Raw genomic sequence first — 16,766 nt, 5'->3', positions numbered from 1 at the left:
GTATTTTTCAAACGGAGTGTGATTTATTGCATTAAAAATCAAATTTCTCTTTATAAATTATTTTGATAAAATATATTATTATATTAATTTTATAAAAATTTAACAAATTTTTATGAACAACTAAACACAAAAAAAAATATTGACATTAATCATAGATAAAATTAGAGTGGACAACATTATCTTAGAAATATGACTGATTGCTCTCTTCATCTTTGGTCCTAACCATTTTCTCCACTCGTATCCATTTCCATAATTTGAATTGATGCAAAAAAATTTATACCAACTAAAAGTAAAAAAGAATCTCATAAAAGAATCTTCAATTAAACAACCAATCAATATGATTATGATGTGAACCTAATACGTCACTTCATGAACATATGGAATCTTCACAAAGAAAAGATCCATCATTTCACACTACTACTCATGAACCAAACTCAAAGTCTCGTACACCTCCCTTTCCATAAAAACGAAACCTAAACCCAAATCAACAACACCATCTCTCGTATCTTTGTCTCTCTCTCTCTCTCTGTATATATACATGGATTCTCCACAGGCGCTGAAATCCGACCCGGAACACAAGCTCCCGGCGGCGGCGGAGGAGGAGGCCGATGCAGAGGAGGTATCGCCTGTGGAGGAGGTCCGGCTAACGGTGAGAAACACCGACGACCCGACCCTACCCGTATGGACCTGCCGGATGTGGTTGCTGGGTCTACTCTCCTGCGCTATGTTATCGTTCCTCAACCAATTCTTTGCGTACCGTACAGAGCCTCTGGTCATAACCCAAATAACAGTCCAAGTGGCGGCTCTTCCCATCGGCCATTTCCTGGCCAACACTCTGCCCAAGACCCGCTTTCGGTTGTTCGGGTTGGGGCAGAGAGTGTTCTCGCTCAACCCGGGTCCCTTTAACATAAAAGAGCACGTGCTCATTTCCATATTCGCTAATGCCGGGAGTGCCTTTGGATCTGGTTCCACTTACGCAGTTGGGATTGTTAATATTATTAAGGCATTTTATGGCCGGAATATCTCTTTTTTGGCTAGTTGGCTTCTCATCATCACCACCCAGGTAAACCCCAAATGTCTCTTTCTTTCTTTAATTCATCTTCTTCCAATTTATTATCCATCGATTAAACACAGCTAACAAACTAATATCATTATAGGATACTTCTATGTGCATATGCATACCTTATCTCATTGATTCCGGCTAGTGATTTTTTTTCATGTGATTATTGTAATTATAGCATACCGTAAATTTTTAATAAACTTTAAATAATGAAAACTAAGTTTAAATAAGTTGCTGTATTAATTTTTTTTAGCTTAAAAAACAGTCTTTTTTAACTTAATTTTCAGCTCGATAAATTATTTAGATTTTTTTTAAAATTACAAAATATTCTAAATAACTAAAATATACACCTTTATAAAAAAAATCACCTTCCATACTTTTTATTTTTATCCCATTACTTTATATCCCATATAGTTTTATTTTTATGTCGGCACTAGTAAAAAGTGAAATCAACAAAATGGAACTTTTCATATATGTACTTATAACAAGATAAATTTCCTTTGTTTTAAAAAAAAAAATACAACTTGCTAACAGTTATATTTCAATTTTCTCATAAAAACAGTTACGTTTTAGTTTTACCCATTTTTCTATGCTAGATTTTTCAAAAAAAAAAAGTCCACTAAACTAGCTAAAATCATTAAATAGAAAAGAAAAAAAAAGTTGTCGTATAAAAGATAAAATTATTGTGTAATGATGAAAAAGAGAAAGTTGGGTTGCATTTTTTAATATACATTTGTTCTTTTTTTTCTTTTCAAAAAGTCATAAATACCGTAATTTTCGTAAAAACAAAATGCTTATTATTCTGTGTGTATATTACATTGGACAAATAAGGTGCTGGGATATGGTTGGGCTGGGCTGTTAAGGAAGTATGTGGTTGAACCAGCTCATATGTGGTGGCCCAGTACACTCGTTCAGGTCTCTCTTTTCCGGTACGTACCTTTGAGTCTATGACTGACTATAACATTAAACCTTTGAAACATTCAAACATTCAAATAAGTTTAGTGTTTATACTTTTTTATTTATTTGTATTTTGTGTTTCGACAAATTATTTTTTGAACTCTATTTTGTAAAATGATTCAAATAGACATCTAAACCTAATTTTGATGAACAAAAATTGATTATAACAATACAATTTTTTAGGCAAAATGATTATATTTTTATTCTGAGTTGTTAATTTGATGAATTATTTGTGATTTTAATTCAAAAAACTTTGATCAAAATCAAATTTAGAGGTTTATTTGAACTATTTTAGAAAACACAAAATCCAAAAAATCGTTTAACAAAGAGTAATGATATCTGTACATACATTTTAGACCAAAGCGTTTTACGCACTTGTTAGCATTATATGACCTACTTCTGTCCCACCTTAAATTATTTGAACCATATATCTATTTCAATATTATATAATATTGGCTATTTGAGTTTAGCCATGCCTAACACTATGTGCTACTAAATGGCCACCTTTTTTTTAAAATAAAAAAGATCTTTATTGGAGTTTTGACCCAAATCAACGAATATAGGGTGAGTAGGACCATTTTTTTTATAAATTTAATAATAAAGATAGTATTTACTCACGAGTTGCTATGATTCTTTTGCCACCTTCACCTTAAATTCAGCGCCATAAATCCATAAATTCAGCGCAGCCTTCAGCCCCAAAGAAAAGCAGATGAGAATGAGAACGCGTAGAATGGAACCAATTATTTTAGTAATAATGTAATTGGGGACAAATAATAAATGAAGAAACCCATGTGTAAAGTTATGCCAATCATATCCATAGTATAATATAATAATAAAATACTAAGATTTACATACTTAGACATCCAAATACTTTAGCAATCAAATGGGCCTAGTTGTTTTATTAATAAAATGAAAACTTGAATGCACTTGTTAAATATTATATAGTGTTTCAAATAAAGAAAATTCTAAAATAAAGACACATGAAAAGAATAAAGATAGATATCAAAGTGAATCCAAATTATTTCTTCCAGCTGTCGGCAATCTAATTATATAAATAAATATATATATATTTATATATTTCTTATGTAGATATTGAAATTTTTTTTTTAACGATTTATTTTGTTAACTTAAAAAAAATATTTAATGTGATATATCTTTCAAATTAATTTAAAAATAGATATTTATCAATTATATTAAATAAATTCTAATTTAAATGTTATAAAATATTATTATGATAATAATATATAATCCTAATTTTTTTACCACAATTTAAATATTATAATTATAGTAATATTTAATACTTATATCAATATAAATATTATAAAATGTCATTATAATAATATATAATCTTAATTTTTATTAAAAAAATTATTTAAAATAGTTATCATATTATATATATATTTAAAAAAATCATAATCAATGTTTTGGTTTAATTTTTCATTTAATATGTTATAGTTTTATATATAATATTATTTATTTAAAATTTATATGATAATGATATAAATTTAATTAATAAATTCTATAAATAAAACTAGGCAAATTATATATATATAACTGGTACATATATAGGACAATTCTTCTATAGGGGCTTCACTCTCTCAGTGTTTCTAGACCTGTGAACAGTTTTCGGCGCGACTTTTTTTATGATCGTGTATATTGTAGCTATTTAGAGCATCTGCAAATTTTCAGAAAATTTCGAATAGTTTATAGTACCAAAAACTAGGTTCAAACATGTTTTCCACGCACATAAAAAAAATTAGTCATGCGTGCAACATGTTTGAAACTAGTTTTCGGTACTGTAAACTATTCAGAATTTTATGAAAATTTGCAGATGTTCTAAATAGCTACAATATACACGGTTATAAAAAAAAATCGCGCCAAAAACCGTTCACGGGTTGTAAACACTGAGAGTCTTACCGGTAGGGCTTAAAGTGAAACCCTATAAGAGAATTCCCCTAAATAAATATATATAATATATATATATATATATATATATATAGTGATGCAAATAAACCAATAAGTGGTGTGTTCACACTTAAAAATAAAAATCATAATGAATGAAAGTTCTATTTGGCCCAAGACTGGATCAGATATAGCTTCAGACTTGGTAGATGGTACTGCCGTCTTTTCATGAATGCACTATCTGCCTCCTTTTAATAAAATTTCAAAATTCATAGAACTGATTTTATACTCATAATCACAAGTGCCTAAAATTTTAATACAAAATAACGTATAAACATCACCTACCTACTAAAATGAAAATTTCCCATACCAATGAAATTGCAATATATTCAAAATTCATTGAACTGATATTACACTCACTAGTCACCACTGCCTAAAATTTTGATGCTAAATAACTTGCAAACATTATCTACCTACTCTAATGAAATTTTTGCATACCAATGAACAGGGCATTGCATGAGAAAGATGAGCAGCGGATGTCACGGGCAAAGTTCTTTCTAATAGCTCTAATCTGCAGTTTTTCATGGTATGTTTTCCCGGGACTCCTCTTCCCAACACTCACAAACATATCATGGGTTTGCTGGGTATTCTCAAAGTCAGTTACAGCACAGCAGATTGGCTCAGGCATGAAAGGCCTTGGACTGGGGTCACTCACACTTGACTGGGCAGCTGTGGCATCTTTCTTGTTCAGCCCCCTAATCTGCCCTTTCTTCAGCATTCTCAACATTTTTGCTGGCTATACATTGATGATTTATGTTGCACTACCTGTTGCATACTGGGGTCTGGACTTGTACAATGCCAGAAAATTTCCAATTTTCTCTTCACACTTGTTTACCGCAGAAGGTCAAATTTACAATATATCAGCTATTGTGAACAACAAGTTTGAGTTGGATATAGCCAAGTATGACGAGCAAGGAAGAATTAACTTGAGCATGTTGTTTGCCCTCACTTATGGTTTCGGTTTTGCCGCCATAGCCTCCACCCTCACACATGTGGCTTTCTTCTATGGAAGGTAATATTTTGTCATCAACTTTTTTTTTTAAAATACATTTTCTAATTTCCTGGGCGTGGTAATTTTCTAATTTTTTGTTAGTTGCAAGTGTATCCTAACATAGAAAACAGAAAAAGTCGACATTTATTGAACTTATCCTCCTTGTCAAACACTCGATAAAATAGCCATGACATCATTAAGAAATAAACCAAAAACCACATCCATATGTGTTGCATGTAGTTACACTTACACTTGATTTTGGAAATACACACACACACGTATATATATATATATATATATATATATTATATACATACACACACGTATTTCCTTCACATCATCAGAAAAAATTTGTTTACTTGTCAATTCAATTTTGTATTCCTATACTATGAAATGTTTCTGATAAAACACACAAGCCAAGAACCACCAAAATAATTGTATGGTCACCAAATTTGGAGATGAAACTATGGACAAAAAACAACTCCCATCCAAATTAATTCACAAGAATTTTATTAAATGAATACACTTTGATAAAACAAGAAAGTGCACAGGGAGATCTATCAGCGGTACCGTGCTTCATACAAAGGCAAGGAGGACATCCATACAAAACTAATGAGGAGATACAAGGACATACCTTCCTGGTGGTTTTACTTCTTGCTTGGCGTGACCCTAGTAGTTTCCCTAGCACTCTGCATCTTTTTGAATGACCAGGTTCAGATGCCATGGTGGGGCCTCCTCTTTGCTGCTGGTATAGGCTTCACTTTCACTCTCCCAATCAGCATTATAACTGCTACAACAAACCAGGCAAGTCAAAATTTTCATATCTTTCAATGATGTGGAGTAAATGATATGAAAGCCTTAAATATATTATTCCCAACTGTTATTTATAATGGCAAATTCCATGATTAGCTTTAGCTTTACTATCCAAGTTTGGTTGTTTAATAATTGTAGTTTTGAAGAATTTGTTATGTTCTATTAGATTGAATGTCTTCACTACAGACTGAACTTGATATAACCATTAGTACATTACATCTATTATGTACTACAACATATAGCAACATGTTATTTTATTTCATTTTTACTCTTCCCTGCAAAGCCCAGAATCTTTTCACAATCTATGTTATTCCTACTATCTTTTCTCTATGTACCTACTAATGCTATGATGTCTTCTATACAGACACCAGGGATAAACATAATAACAGAGTATGTCATGGGTATCATATTACCAGGACATCCAATTGCCAATGTTTGCTTCAAAACCTATGGCTATATGAGTACTGCGCAGGCTGTGTCCTTTCTAAATGATTTCAAGCTGGGGCATTATATGAAGATTCCGCCAAGATCAATGTTTCTAGTTCAGGTACATTCTCTAGCACTAGAAAGAAAAATAATCTTCTTTGCACACTCGGGCCATTAAGTGGAGAGATTGGTGACTTTAAACAATTTCATAAAAATTGTCTCGAGATAAGTTATTTTGAACAATCTGCATGCTTACTTTGCATTATTTTTTCTATACCACATGTTCTACTCTTCTTTAACATTTGAATATGTGGTCCCAGTTCATAGGAACGATCCTTGCTGGAACCATCAATCTTGCAGTGGCATGGTGGTTGCTGAATTCTGTGGAGAATATATGCCAGGATAACCTTCTCCCGCCAGGTAGTCCTTGGACTTGTCCGGGTGACCGAGTCTTCTTTGATGCATCTGTCATATGGGGGTTAGTGGGACCAAAGCATATATTTGGATCTCGTGGAAATTATCCAGAGATGAATTGGTTCTTCCTTGGAGGTGCAATTGGGCCAATAGTTGTTTGGCTGTTCCACAAAGCATTCCCCAAGCAAACATGGATACCACTGATCAACCTTCCAGTCCTTCTAGGAGCAACAGCAGTGATGCCACCAGCCACACCACTGAACTACAATGCCTGGATTATGGTGGGAACCATTTTCAACTTCTTTGTCTTCCGATACAGGAAACAATGGTGGCAGAGGTACAATTACATTCTTTCAGCAGCACTGGATGCTGGGGTGGCTTTCATGGCAGTGTTACTATACTTTTCAGTGGGTGTGGAGGAAAGAAGATTAACATGGTGGGGAACAGGTGGTGAACACTGTCAATTAGCAAGTTGTCCAACTGCCAAAGGCGTGGTAGTCGATGGCTGTCCAGTAAAGTAAGGCTTGTCTATTGTCATTGTGCAGAGCATACTTTCAACAATACAATATAAATTGTCTGAATCCACACAATGTGGGGTCAAATGTTAACTAAGCCAAGCAGTATACATATTCTCCTGCACATTTGTGCATAAGTTCAACTTGCACCTCATAATAATGTCTCAAGATAATCTACAAGTTGTAAGGTCAACTTCTCCACATGCCACTGATGCTCCTCAAAATAATTATTTGTGGAAATGAAATCAACTTAAATTGCAGCAAACTAGAACTTTTTTATAGACAAACCCATCCCACTGATCTCATTATCTAGACTACAAACAAGAACGCAAGGAATATCAAACATATACAACTCCTAATTCAATAAGGATTTTATACCTAGAACCTATCTCACTATCTAAACTGCAAACAATAATGCAAGGAATACCCCCATATACAGCTCCTGATTCATTAAGGCTGTTATATAACTGACTCAAAGTAAATAGTGAGGCAGGACTTGACTTAACAACATGGCACACAAAAAGATTTTGGATTTGAAAATGAGATAATTGGTAGCAGTAATGATTTAGATATACACACATTGACATACATTAGAAAATGTGGGTATCGACACATCTTGAAAGGTAGTAATGTGGCTGATATATAAACAGCACAGAGAAATATGTCTTAAAAATAAATCCAATGGCAGAACTATTAGAAAATTTGCAGAAGATACTGTTTCACACCTTTATATCGCAGAAAGCCACTGGTTATACTCATCCATCCTTATGATAAAGGAGCTTGATCTTGAAGAGCCCCCTCCACCATATGCTTTCATATTTAAAATGGCATTATCGATCTCATCATAAAAGTATACGTACTAAAAGAAAGTATATCTGAAACAATAAAGATGCATACTTTTGCAACTTCAGAGGTATCGACGCCACTATCAATACTCCTCAAGCATATTTTGAGATTATTTCCTTGCATGTGTACAACAGCTCCTATAGGCCTGGCATAACATCATCAAAAACAACACCAACAACATTAGTTTTAAATATATATCTATAAATAAAAGTAATAATAATGGGTTATATATATATATTTATATTAAAAAAGGAGAATATCTCATTTTAGTCTTTCTACTTATATACCAGATTTAACATCCTATTCACAAAAGTTTCAAAACACCATTTATTATAAAAAAAAAAACCAAAAATTACTCTTCTACAACTTTTATCTTAAAACGACGACCGAAAAGCACTCTAATTATCAATTGAAGTAAAGAATATAATCTTAAAAAATATAAACCTAAAATAAAATTTCGTCATTAAGTTCCCCTTCTTTCACATTTTATTTTTAGTTTTTATAAATCAATGTTTTTACTGAGATTCCTTATGGGTTTTACTGTAAGGGGTATTTGTTTTGAGTAGTTGAGTTTCCTTGGAAAGTGTAGATGGGCTTAGGATGGAGGCAATATGAAACTCTTGTGTACAAAAGGGTTCACTTTACCCTTAAAATACATGTAAGACCCACACAAATTATTAACTTTACCAAACATAGAAAAAGATTTAGATTCCCATTCCCACTTTTACTTTACCCCATACCAAACATCCCCTAAGAACTAAAGATAACAGCGTTGAACTAGAATATGTTGGCAAGAGAATAATGTAAACACTTAACATGCTTCTGTTTCGTCCATCTGACCCCAAAAGGGAGGAAACATAATTCAAGAAAAATTAACAGAAAAAGAATACAAAGCATAAATAATGCAATAATAACTCTGGAAAAAAGACTTAAAAGTAATGCAATAATTGTCTAAAATAATGGTTTATAAAGCTTACTATGAATTAACAACAATATTTAGATTGAAACTCATAATATTCATTACTATCACAACTGTTGATAACTCAGAGATATTAACAGATTCATACTAAATCTTTAATCTGGGGACTAAGAAACTCAATGTTAACTTAAGAGATGGATTGAAACTCATAGTATTCATGAATATCAAAATTATTAATATCTTAAGAATATTCAAAGTTTCGTGATAAATATCTGAACTGGGAACAAGGAAACTTAGTGTATACAGAAAATTTAAAGAGCTTTTACTGGTGGGAAGCAGTCCTATAGCTTTATAGATGCTGAGACCTCTAGTGCTTGGAAAGTGAAGAGGTTTCATAGAAGATGACTCCTGGTTTCTTTATTCTATTCCATTAATGGTAAGTGAGTCACTGTTTATGATTTGATAGTATATTTGACTGATTTCTGGAATATCATCATGTGCATCTTGACTGCTTTATGCTGACACTAATGTTGCAAGATTCTTAGTTTTTGACTTGGTTGTTGACCAGGTAAAACCCTTTAGTTAATTTACAAAAACTCACAGGTTGGAAAATCAGGGATGTTATTTTGACTGCCTTTAATATATTCAATTCAAACATTTGTCATTGTGCAACAAATTTTTTGGATACCGTTTTGAACATCTTTTTCTAAAACATATTTTGCACTTTTACAGTGAACTATGACTAAAATATATTTTTTGTTTAATATATTGTCTTAGAATTATGAAATGCATAATACTATAGATAAAGTTTATTTTTAAACAATAAAAAATTACTTTCTTCATGGGTCCAAATACCATAATGGAATTGAACAAACTATTCAGGCTAATCTGGGCTGAGTTTTTGAAGTAAGATATCTCCTTGTCTAATTTCAGAATCATTAGTTTGAACAATTTGAATGAATTTATTAAGGGAATGCCTAGACATGGAACAGTTTTGCTGGAGGTATGAATTGGTGATCAGGGAGAAGGATTACTCTGTAAATTATCAAACAATAGTTTACACTTTTCTCTTAAGTTTTCATTAAAATTAGCTATATAATTCAGGGATCCTAAAAATCTTTGTAACAGCATCTTTTTTATTCCATCAGGAAATTTGTTACCAAAGTGAATGACTTGATGAATACGGCTAATGCTTTGTATTTAATCAATGAGATATAATACAAAGAAATAGAAACATGTTAATCTCAAATAGAGAAAACATGAACCTGAAAACAGCAGAAATTGCTTACAATTAAATAGTATCTTATGCATGTTAAATCCTAGAACCAAATATTAGATTGGAATAGCTTGATTTTGGAGGTTGAAACAACCAATCCATTGATTTTTACTACCTAGAGGAATATGTCCAAGTGTTTCCAATGTTGTTCAATTGACTCTAACACTATGTTTGGTAGGAGGGAATTTTGGGAGGATGGGGAGGGTAGGAGGAAGAAGGGTGAGTGGAGAGCCAAAATCATTTGTTTGGCAAGACAAAAAGTGAGAGGGAGAGGATAGATGGAGGGATGAGGTCTACCTCCTATTTCTCCAAAATGAATCCCTCCAAAAATTTGTAAAGAAAATTACATATATATTCTTCAATAAAAATTATATATATAAGGAGCGACTACAACACATCAACTTTTTTTACAACACCGGTACATTTTTGGCACCTGGATGAATATAATCCCAAATTTTTTTATATGACAATATACATTGTAATTATTTAGAACATCCCACAAATTTTCAAAAAATTATGAATAGTTTACGAAGCCGAAAATAGGTTTACACTGTCAAATTTTACACACGTACACAAAAAAATAGACACGAGGGCAACAAACTGTTTAAATTATAAATCCCTCCTTATCCCTCTCCTCTCAGCACCAAACAACATAGAAGAAATTTATTATCCTCTCCATCCAATCCACTATCCATCCTTCAAACACTCTTTCCTTCTTACCGAACATAGTAGCATTAGTACATCAACAATGTAAGTTATGGAAAATTGACTGTATAGGATATATATATATATATATATATGTGTATGTCATTAATATTATTTTGGAATTCACTAGGGATATTTTTGAGTTTGAATGGCATAACATTCCATTCATAATGACCAAATGAATAACAAAACGTGTCTTCTTCACTAATTTGGATTTATGAAAATCAAGATTTCATATCAAACGTTGAAAAAAGATATATTTTGGAAAAAACATCAACTTGTATTAATGAGAATAATACAAGAGTAGAGTGAGTGAGAAACATCCACATCATCAAACAAGAAAGATTGCAGAAAATACTCACTCCCTAACTAAATCAGTAAATAAAATTTCTTTAAATTATTTTACATCATCTAATCAGGCCTACCTAAAGTCTAATTTTGTCACATTAATTCTTCCTATTATCCTCATCTTCTTCAAATGTTCTTTTATTTCTTTCAAGCCATATAGCCCACCATGCGGCCATTACTGCCACCTTCCACAAAAGTTGTCTAGCTTTACCACCCGTTATTCAAAAGTCAGTTAATCTGCACAGCGTTGTGGCATGCACCATTGCAGTTTGAATTCTCTTAACAAATTCAACTATAACTTCATAAAGAACTTGTAATGCAGAAATAAATGATTGCCAGTCCTCCAATCTGCTTAGTAGCTCTATGAACTCAGGAACTTCTCTATCACTAGATTTTGTATAAAATGAAAATTCCAAACTGGATTGACACCTCCCTCAGTTCCTCCAGCTTCTAAGAATTATATGATACAACCATTTGTTAAAGATAGTTTTGCTAAATTAGGAAAAGCATCTTTCAAAGACCCCATTCCAAGTTATGCATCCTCCCAAAATCTAATAAATCTTCCATCACCCACCTTATATCAAACTAGCTGTTGATATTCTGCATGAAGGGAAGCAATATCTTTCCAAGGACATCTAGATGATAACCTTACCCCCAATTTAGAGTCCCGTTTATTTTTGCTAAGCCCGTACTTTTTTTTTTAAACTCCTTGTACCACAATCGACTCCTTTTGGCCGGAAATCTCCAAATCCACTTCATACAAAGTGCTCTGTTTCTAACGTTCAAATTTCCAATCCCAAACCCTGCTTTACTCTTTGGTCTGCACACTCTTATCAAAATTTGAAAATACTAATGCTTTACTGAGCCTATTAATTAGGTTGTTTTTATTGGGGTATTGGATGCCTAATTCAGTCCAGAACATTATTTAATGATTTATAACAATTACCAATCTAGGTATGCCTCTTTCTATTTCTACAATTTTTTTAACATAAGGGGATTTAATTTTCCTAATGATCCATTTCTTAATCAATTCAAGGTTTTATTTTTACAAAATTATATTCTTTCTTGACTGATTTGGATGGGTCTAGCTTTGGTAGGAAGTTTACTGTCATTAAATTCTTTAATGTAGGGAAGTATGACTATATCCCTATTATGTGCCAAAAAGCATTAGGGATGTTGGAACAAACTTTATTTGTAATCTTATCATCAAATTCTTAGTTGAAGTGTTTTGTCTTTTAATTGTTGATCGTTCTTTAAAAATTTAACTTCCTATCGTAAATTGTATAGTCGTTCATTTTTACTATAAATTTAGGCATTATATTTGCACCTCAAGAATATATATAGGCATCCCCATCAACTAAAAAATATTAATTTTTAAAATTATTTTACCACTTTTTCTCAATAATTTTTTTGGCATCCTTTAATTTTTTTTTGTTAATTTCAATAATTTTATTTTATTTTGTTTTCATAATTTTTTTTTTGAAATAATGTATAAAATTTTAGAAAAAAAAAATCTTACTTTATCAATTTTTTATTTTTTTTTTGTTTTAATTTTTTAATTAAAATATTTAAAATATATATTATTTATGTGTATTTTTTAGAATATGAAAAAAAAAAATTAAAAAAAATGTGAGCATAAGTAATTAAAATATATATATTATATGTTAATTTTTAATAAACATGGGGTGTGTCTTAGTCAAATTTTGGGGTGCAAATATAATGCCCATAAAATTAGTATCACTAGTTTCTAATTGGGATAGGAAATTTGAAAAAAAATAATCTCCCGCAGGGTAGAAATATGCCTAAAGAAAAAATCTGCAATTAAATTACCTGAGACCTGCAGCAGCACTTGTTACACTAAGTTTCTTGCCAATTTCATCAACTAAATCGGAATTTGTATCTGCTCGAACTCCCTACAATATCCAATATCATAATTAGATCTTAAGAGATATCTGATATCCAATGATCAATTTAATATAAAGTTGAGAGAAATGGGGATCTACGTAGTTGTAGTTGTAGCTGTATCATAAAATTACTCCATGCCACACACACACAAAAATAGAAAAGAAGAATTTACCAATAAAAGTTCACACAGAAAATAAATAAAGTACTACATTTGTTTTGTTTTGTTTTTTTTTTTTTTTTTTGTAATGTAAGAGTTGCAAGGGAGTAGTGAATCAATACCAGGCATTCCCCATAAAATCCTCTGCCCAACATAACTTTGAAAACTTTATCAAGCAACTTCTCTGCCGCTCTTTCACGAGTAGAAATATAAGAATTTCCCATAGCAATCAATTCAGCAGAATTAATCTCCATCAACTGCAACAATATAATCAGAACTCAGTCAAAGAAATTGCGACACTAGACACCATACTCAGAGCACAATAATCCCACACCAATAGCTTTCCTTTTCTTCAACAAGAAACAAACAATAATATTTATTGACTAAATATAGAGATTACAATGGATAATTCATCATCTAAATTACAAACAAGTTGAGTTACATGAATTTTTAGTTATCAATTATTTCTAGCAAAATCTAATCTTATATACTAAAACTAAAGCAAAAATCATTTATGCTACTTTCGACTCGTAGATTATAGGCATAGCAAAGACGCCAAAGATTTTCTATTGGGTTATCTTAAGTTGTTGCACATAAGACAGAAACCGGAAGAGCATTTAAGAAACAATCAACATAATGTGATGCAAAATTAACAGGGTTAAAACAATAATGACTATTTAGTCTATCCAATTTATTCTGAAAACCTTACAAATTTTCTTAAGAAAAGAATATTTAATACTAACAAACCTGTTCATACATGTATGGATTGGTTAAGCAATTCAACTTTGACCGCCATTTGTCAAGTCCAATATTGAACGCCTTCGAATCTGCTAAGCTCCATCTACGTAAATCAGTATCTTCAATGTGCTTGAGTGTCATTTCTACACGACCTTGGTCCTTTGATTCTAATAATGTTGCAATCATTCCCTAAAATTTTCAAAATGCAATAGTAAAACTCAAAAACCCATCTTCCTTATTGAACCAACAAGCAAACAACTTATGTGCAACTGAATTTAAAACACAAGGCCAAAAATAACTCAAATTCAACTTACATCAGAATGTTTGGTCTCAGCACGTTTAGCAGAGAAGAATTCATACACAGCAATAGAGCTGCTCTTCTCAACATTCAGATGAAATGTGAGATTTGTGGGACAATCTTCCTCAGAAGGTACAAAAGGAAGAACTGATTTTCGATGATCGAATCCAATCACTCTAATCACACCAAAAATTATACAATACACATTACATAATAAATAAGAAAAATTCTGAACAGTCTCAAACCACTTGAAAATAAAAATATCAAGAATTGTTAACAATATACATGTTTATATAGTGGAGATAACTTTACTTGAACGAAGCTCGCCGAGAAAGCTCTTTGGAAAATCCTTTGGGACCGAAAAAGTCGAGAAGATACAATCTCTTAAGGCCTTCAGTGCATAAATCCTCAACCCTGCGAAAAACAAAATGAAAGACTTCTGGTTGGTTAGTGTGTGTGTGTGTGTGAGAGAGAGAGAGAGAGAGAGTGATAAAACACCTGAGAGGTTCGACCGAAGAAAAAGGCAATACGAGACAAGGGAGGTTGAGACGGGAGTGAAAGAGGTGGGCGAAGAGAGCCGAGAAAGCGCCAGAAAAGGAGGGATAGTTGTAGAGGACTAAACTAGGGACCTTGTCTTGGGAAGTTTTGGCTATGGCCTCCAATGCCGCTTCTGATCTGAAGCTCCGAGCTCGCAGCCATGGCGGCAGGGCTGATGTAACGGTCGTCCATTTCGGGGGTTGTGAGAGCGCCATGGTAGGTCCGACCCGAAGACCTGACCCTTTTTATGCTGATACCACACTCCAGTACTAATTTTGGACTTAAACTTGCTCTACCTCTCTCGCTTCAACTTCCCAAAGTTTTTATTTAGAGCATACACATCGTACTAACACCACTCTATACTATACTAGCATACTTTGTGCAATGCTCTATTAACGTAGTCATTAACATGTGATTTTAATACGTATTACCATAGACTAAAAAGTATGGTTAAATAAGAAGAATGACTCATTTAATGAAAATTAAGTATAAAATATTTGGACATCCATTAAAACTAAAAAGTGTTACATTGGGATCACGAAATAATATTTTGAAATATATTTACATTCTAAAAGTCAGGGTACAGTTGTCCTAGGCGACAAAATCAAATGTTTACGACGTGTCCCTCAAAACAACCCTAGTTGTGGTAGCCTGGTAGGCCAAATATGTACGCGCCGCTCCATGTCCCCCAACTCATGCTTAGTCGGCTTTTCCCTTGCCCTTCTGCACCATAGAACACCCATGAGCCAAGACTCAGCAAGAAAACTCACACATATAGCATATAATAATTAATTTCAGTAAATGCATAACTTTAAACAGATAACAGACTATTCACGTAACAGCCTATGCCGACCCAAATGCATTACCAGGCACCGGGTTCATGGTCTTCACCGAACGGGTGAGTACAACACCCTATATGGCCATGGCATGGCGACCTGCATTCAGCATGCTTATTGCCATTCGACGTGCATTCAACATTCTTGTCGCCAATTTTGGCCTTCGCCGATCAGTTATAATCACACAAACATAGCATAACAATCATGAACACTCACACATAGCATTAAACACAGATATTCAGGCCATGCCCTGCTCTACGGTCACAAACAGTTTTCTAACCTGTGTCCCGAGCTGACTATCTAGTGTGATCCTGAGTACGATCCCCTAAACCCGAGCCTTGGTGGTAAAACCTAGGCACAACGCAATTAATAAACATCCATCAAGCTCTAAACCAATTAAGAACTTTGGAATAATATTCTAACATCTGGGACCTCGAATTCTACTAAACCGGATAGTAGAATCTTCCTCGAGCCCTTAAATTTGAGTTCCCGAGCTAAAAACCATGTTTTAGTCATTTCCCCTCATTTGAGTCGCGGTCTAGCACCCTAGGGCCGCGGCGCGCTACAAGTCAGAGTGCCCCAAGGCTCTCTTCTAGGGGACACGGGCCGCAGCGCGTCTTATTTGAGTCGTGGCGCCTGGCCGATCTCAGAGGCTCCCTAAGCCTCCTGGGTTCATGCAGGTCGCATTACCTGAAGAACAGGGTCGCAACTCGAGCTCTAGAAACCAAAAATCCCCCTGCTTTTTCTCAAGCTAAATCCAACCAATTCAATACTTAACCTAGAATTCAGTCTAGAGTTCATATCAAAGCAACGTCAACAATGTTAATATCCCAAAAACTATCCCATAACCTCACTAAAACTCAAAATTAGACCTAAGGTTTAAACCTAAATAAAACCTCTAAATCACAGCTGAAACTACCAAGAATTTAAGAACAAATCCTTACCTTGATCACAATTTCGGGCCCTGGGCTAATCCTTAAGTAAATCCTAGCTTCAATCCTTGGATTTCTTGGCCAATTCCTCAAGAGCTCTCAAAATCCCCCAAAGCACCAAGAAGGGAAGA

The 16,766-nt window shown here is 33.2% G+C and overlaps 2 protein-coding genes across 4 annotated transcripts; one reads left to right on the top strand and one right to left on the bottom strand.

The window, feature by feature from the left end:
- The first annotated feature begins 377 nt into the window (after nt 1–377).
- Nucleotides 378–7,403, top strand: LOC133789000 (oligopeptide transporter 4-like). Its single transcript, XM_062226703.1, has 6 exons — nt 378–1,063; nt 1,892–1,989; nt 4,428–4,991; nt 5,522–5,774; nt 6,148–6,330; nt 6,530–7,403. Exons 1-6 carry the CDS (start codon nt 539–541, stop codon nt 7,142–7,144), a joined length of 2,238 nt encoding a protein of 745 aa, XP_062082687.1. The 5' UTR covers nt 378–538; the 3' UTR covers nt 7,145–7,403.
- On the bottom strand, nt 4,188–15,186 carry LOC133789001 (uncharacterized). 3 transcript variants are annotated; one of them, XR_009873434.1, is made up of 10 exons: nt 14,829–15,185; nt 14,643–14,744; nt 14,347–14,506; nt 14,042–14,221; nt 13,417–13,551; nt 13,063–13,145; nt 8,036–8,129; nt 7,864–7,948; nt 5,605–5,757; nt 4,188–4,805 (listed from the first exon to the last, which is right to left on the bottom strand). XR_009873434.1 is itself a non-coding variant. In XM_062226705.1 (9 exons), exons 1-8 carry the CDS (start codon nt 15,080–15,082, stop codon nt 7,904–7,906), a joined length of 1,053 nt encoding a protein of 350 aa, XP_062082689.1. In that variant the 5' UTR covers nt 15,083–15,186; the 3' UTR covers nt 5,453–5,760; nt 7,864–7,903. The 3 variants fall into 3 exon arrangements, 2 of the variants coding, with proteins under 2 accessions (XP_062082689.1, XP_062082688.1); XM_062226705.1 differs by lacking the exon at nt 4,188–4,805 and having other exon boundaries at nt 5,453–5,760; nt 14,829–15,186; XM_062226704.1 differs by lacking the exon at nt 4,188–4,805 and having other exon boundaries at nt 5,453–5,757.
- Nucleotides 15,187–16,766: the final 1,580 nt, after the last annotated feature.

This window comes from Humulus lupulus, chromosome 7 (genome assembly GCF_963169125.1).
Source record: "Humulus lupulus chromosome 7, drHumLupu1.1, whole genome shotgun sequence".
NCBI classification, from domain to species: Eukaryota; Viridiplantae; Streptophyta; class Magnoliopsida; order Rosales; family Cannabaceae; genus Humulus; species Humulus lupulus.
Note: the sequence above shows the minus strand (reverse complement) of the source record. Positions and strands in the feature narration are given on the sequence as shown.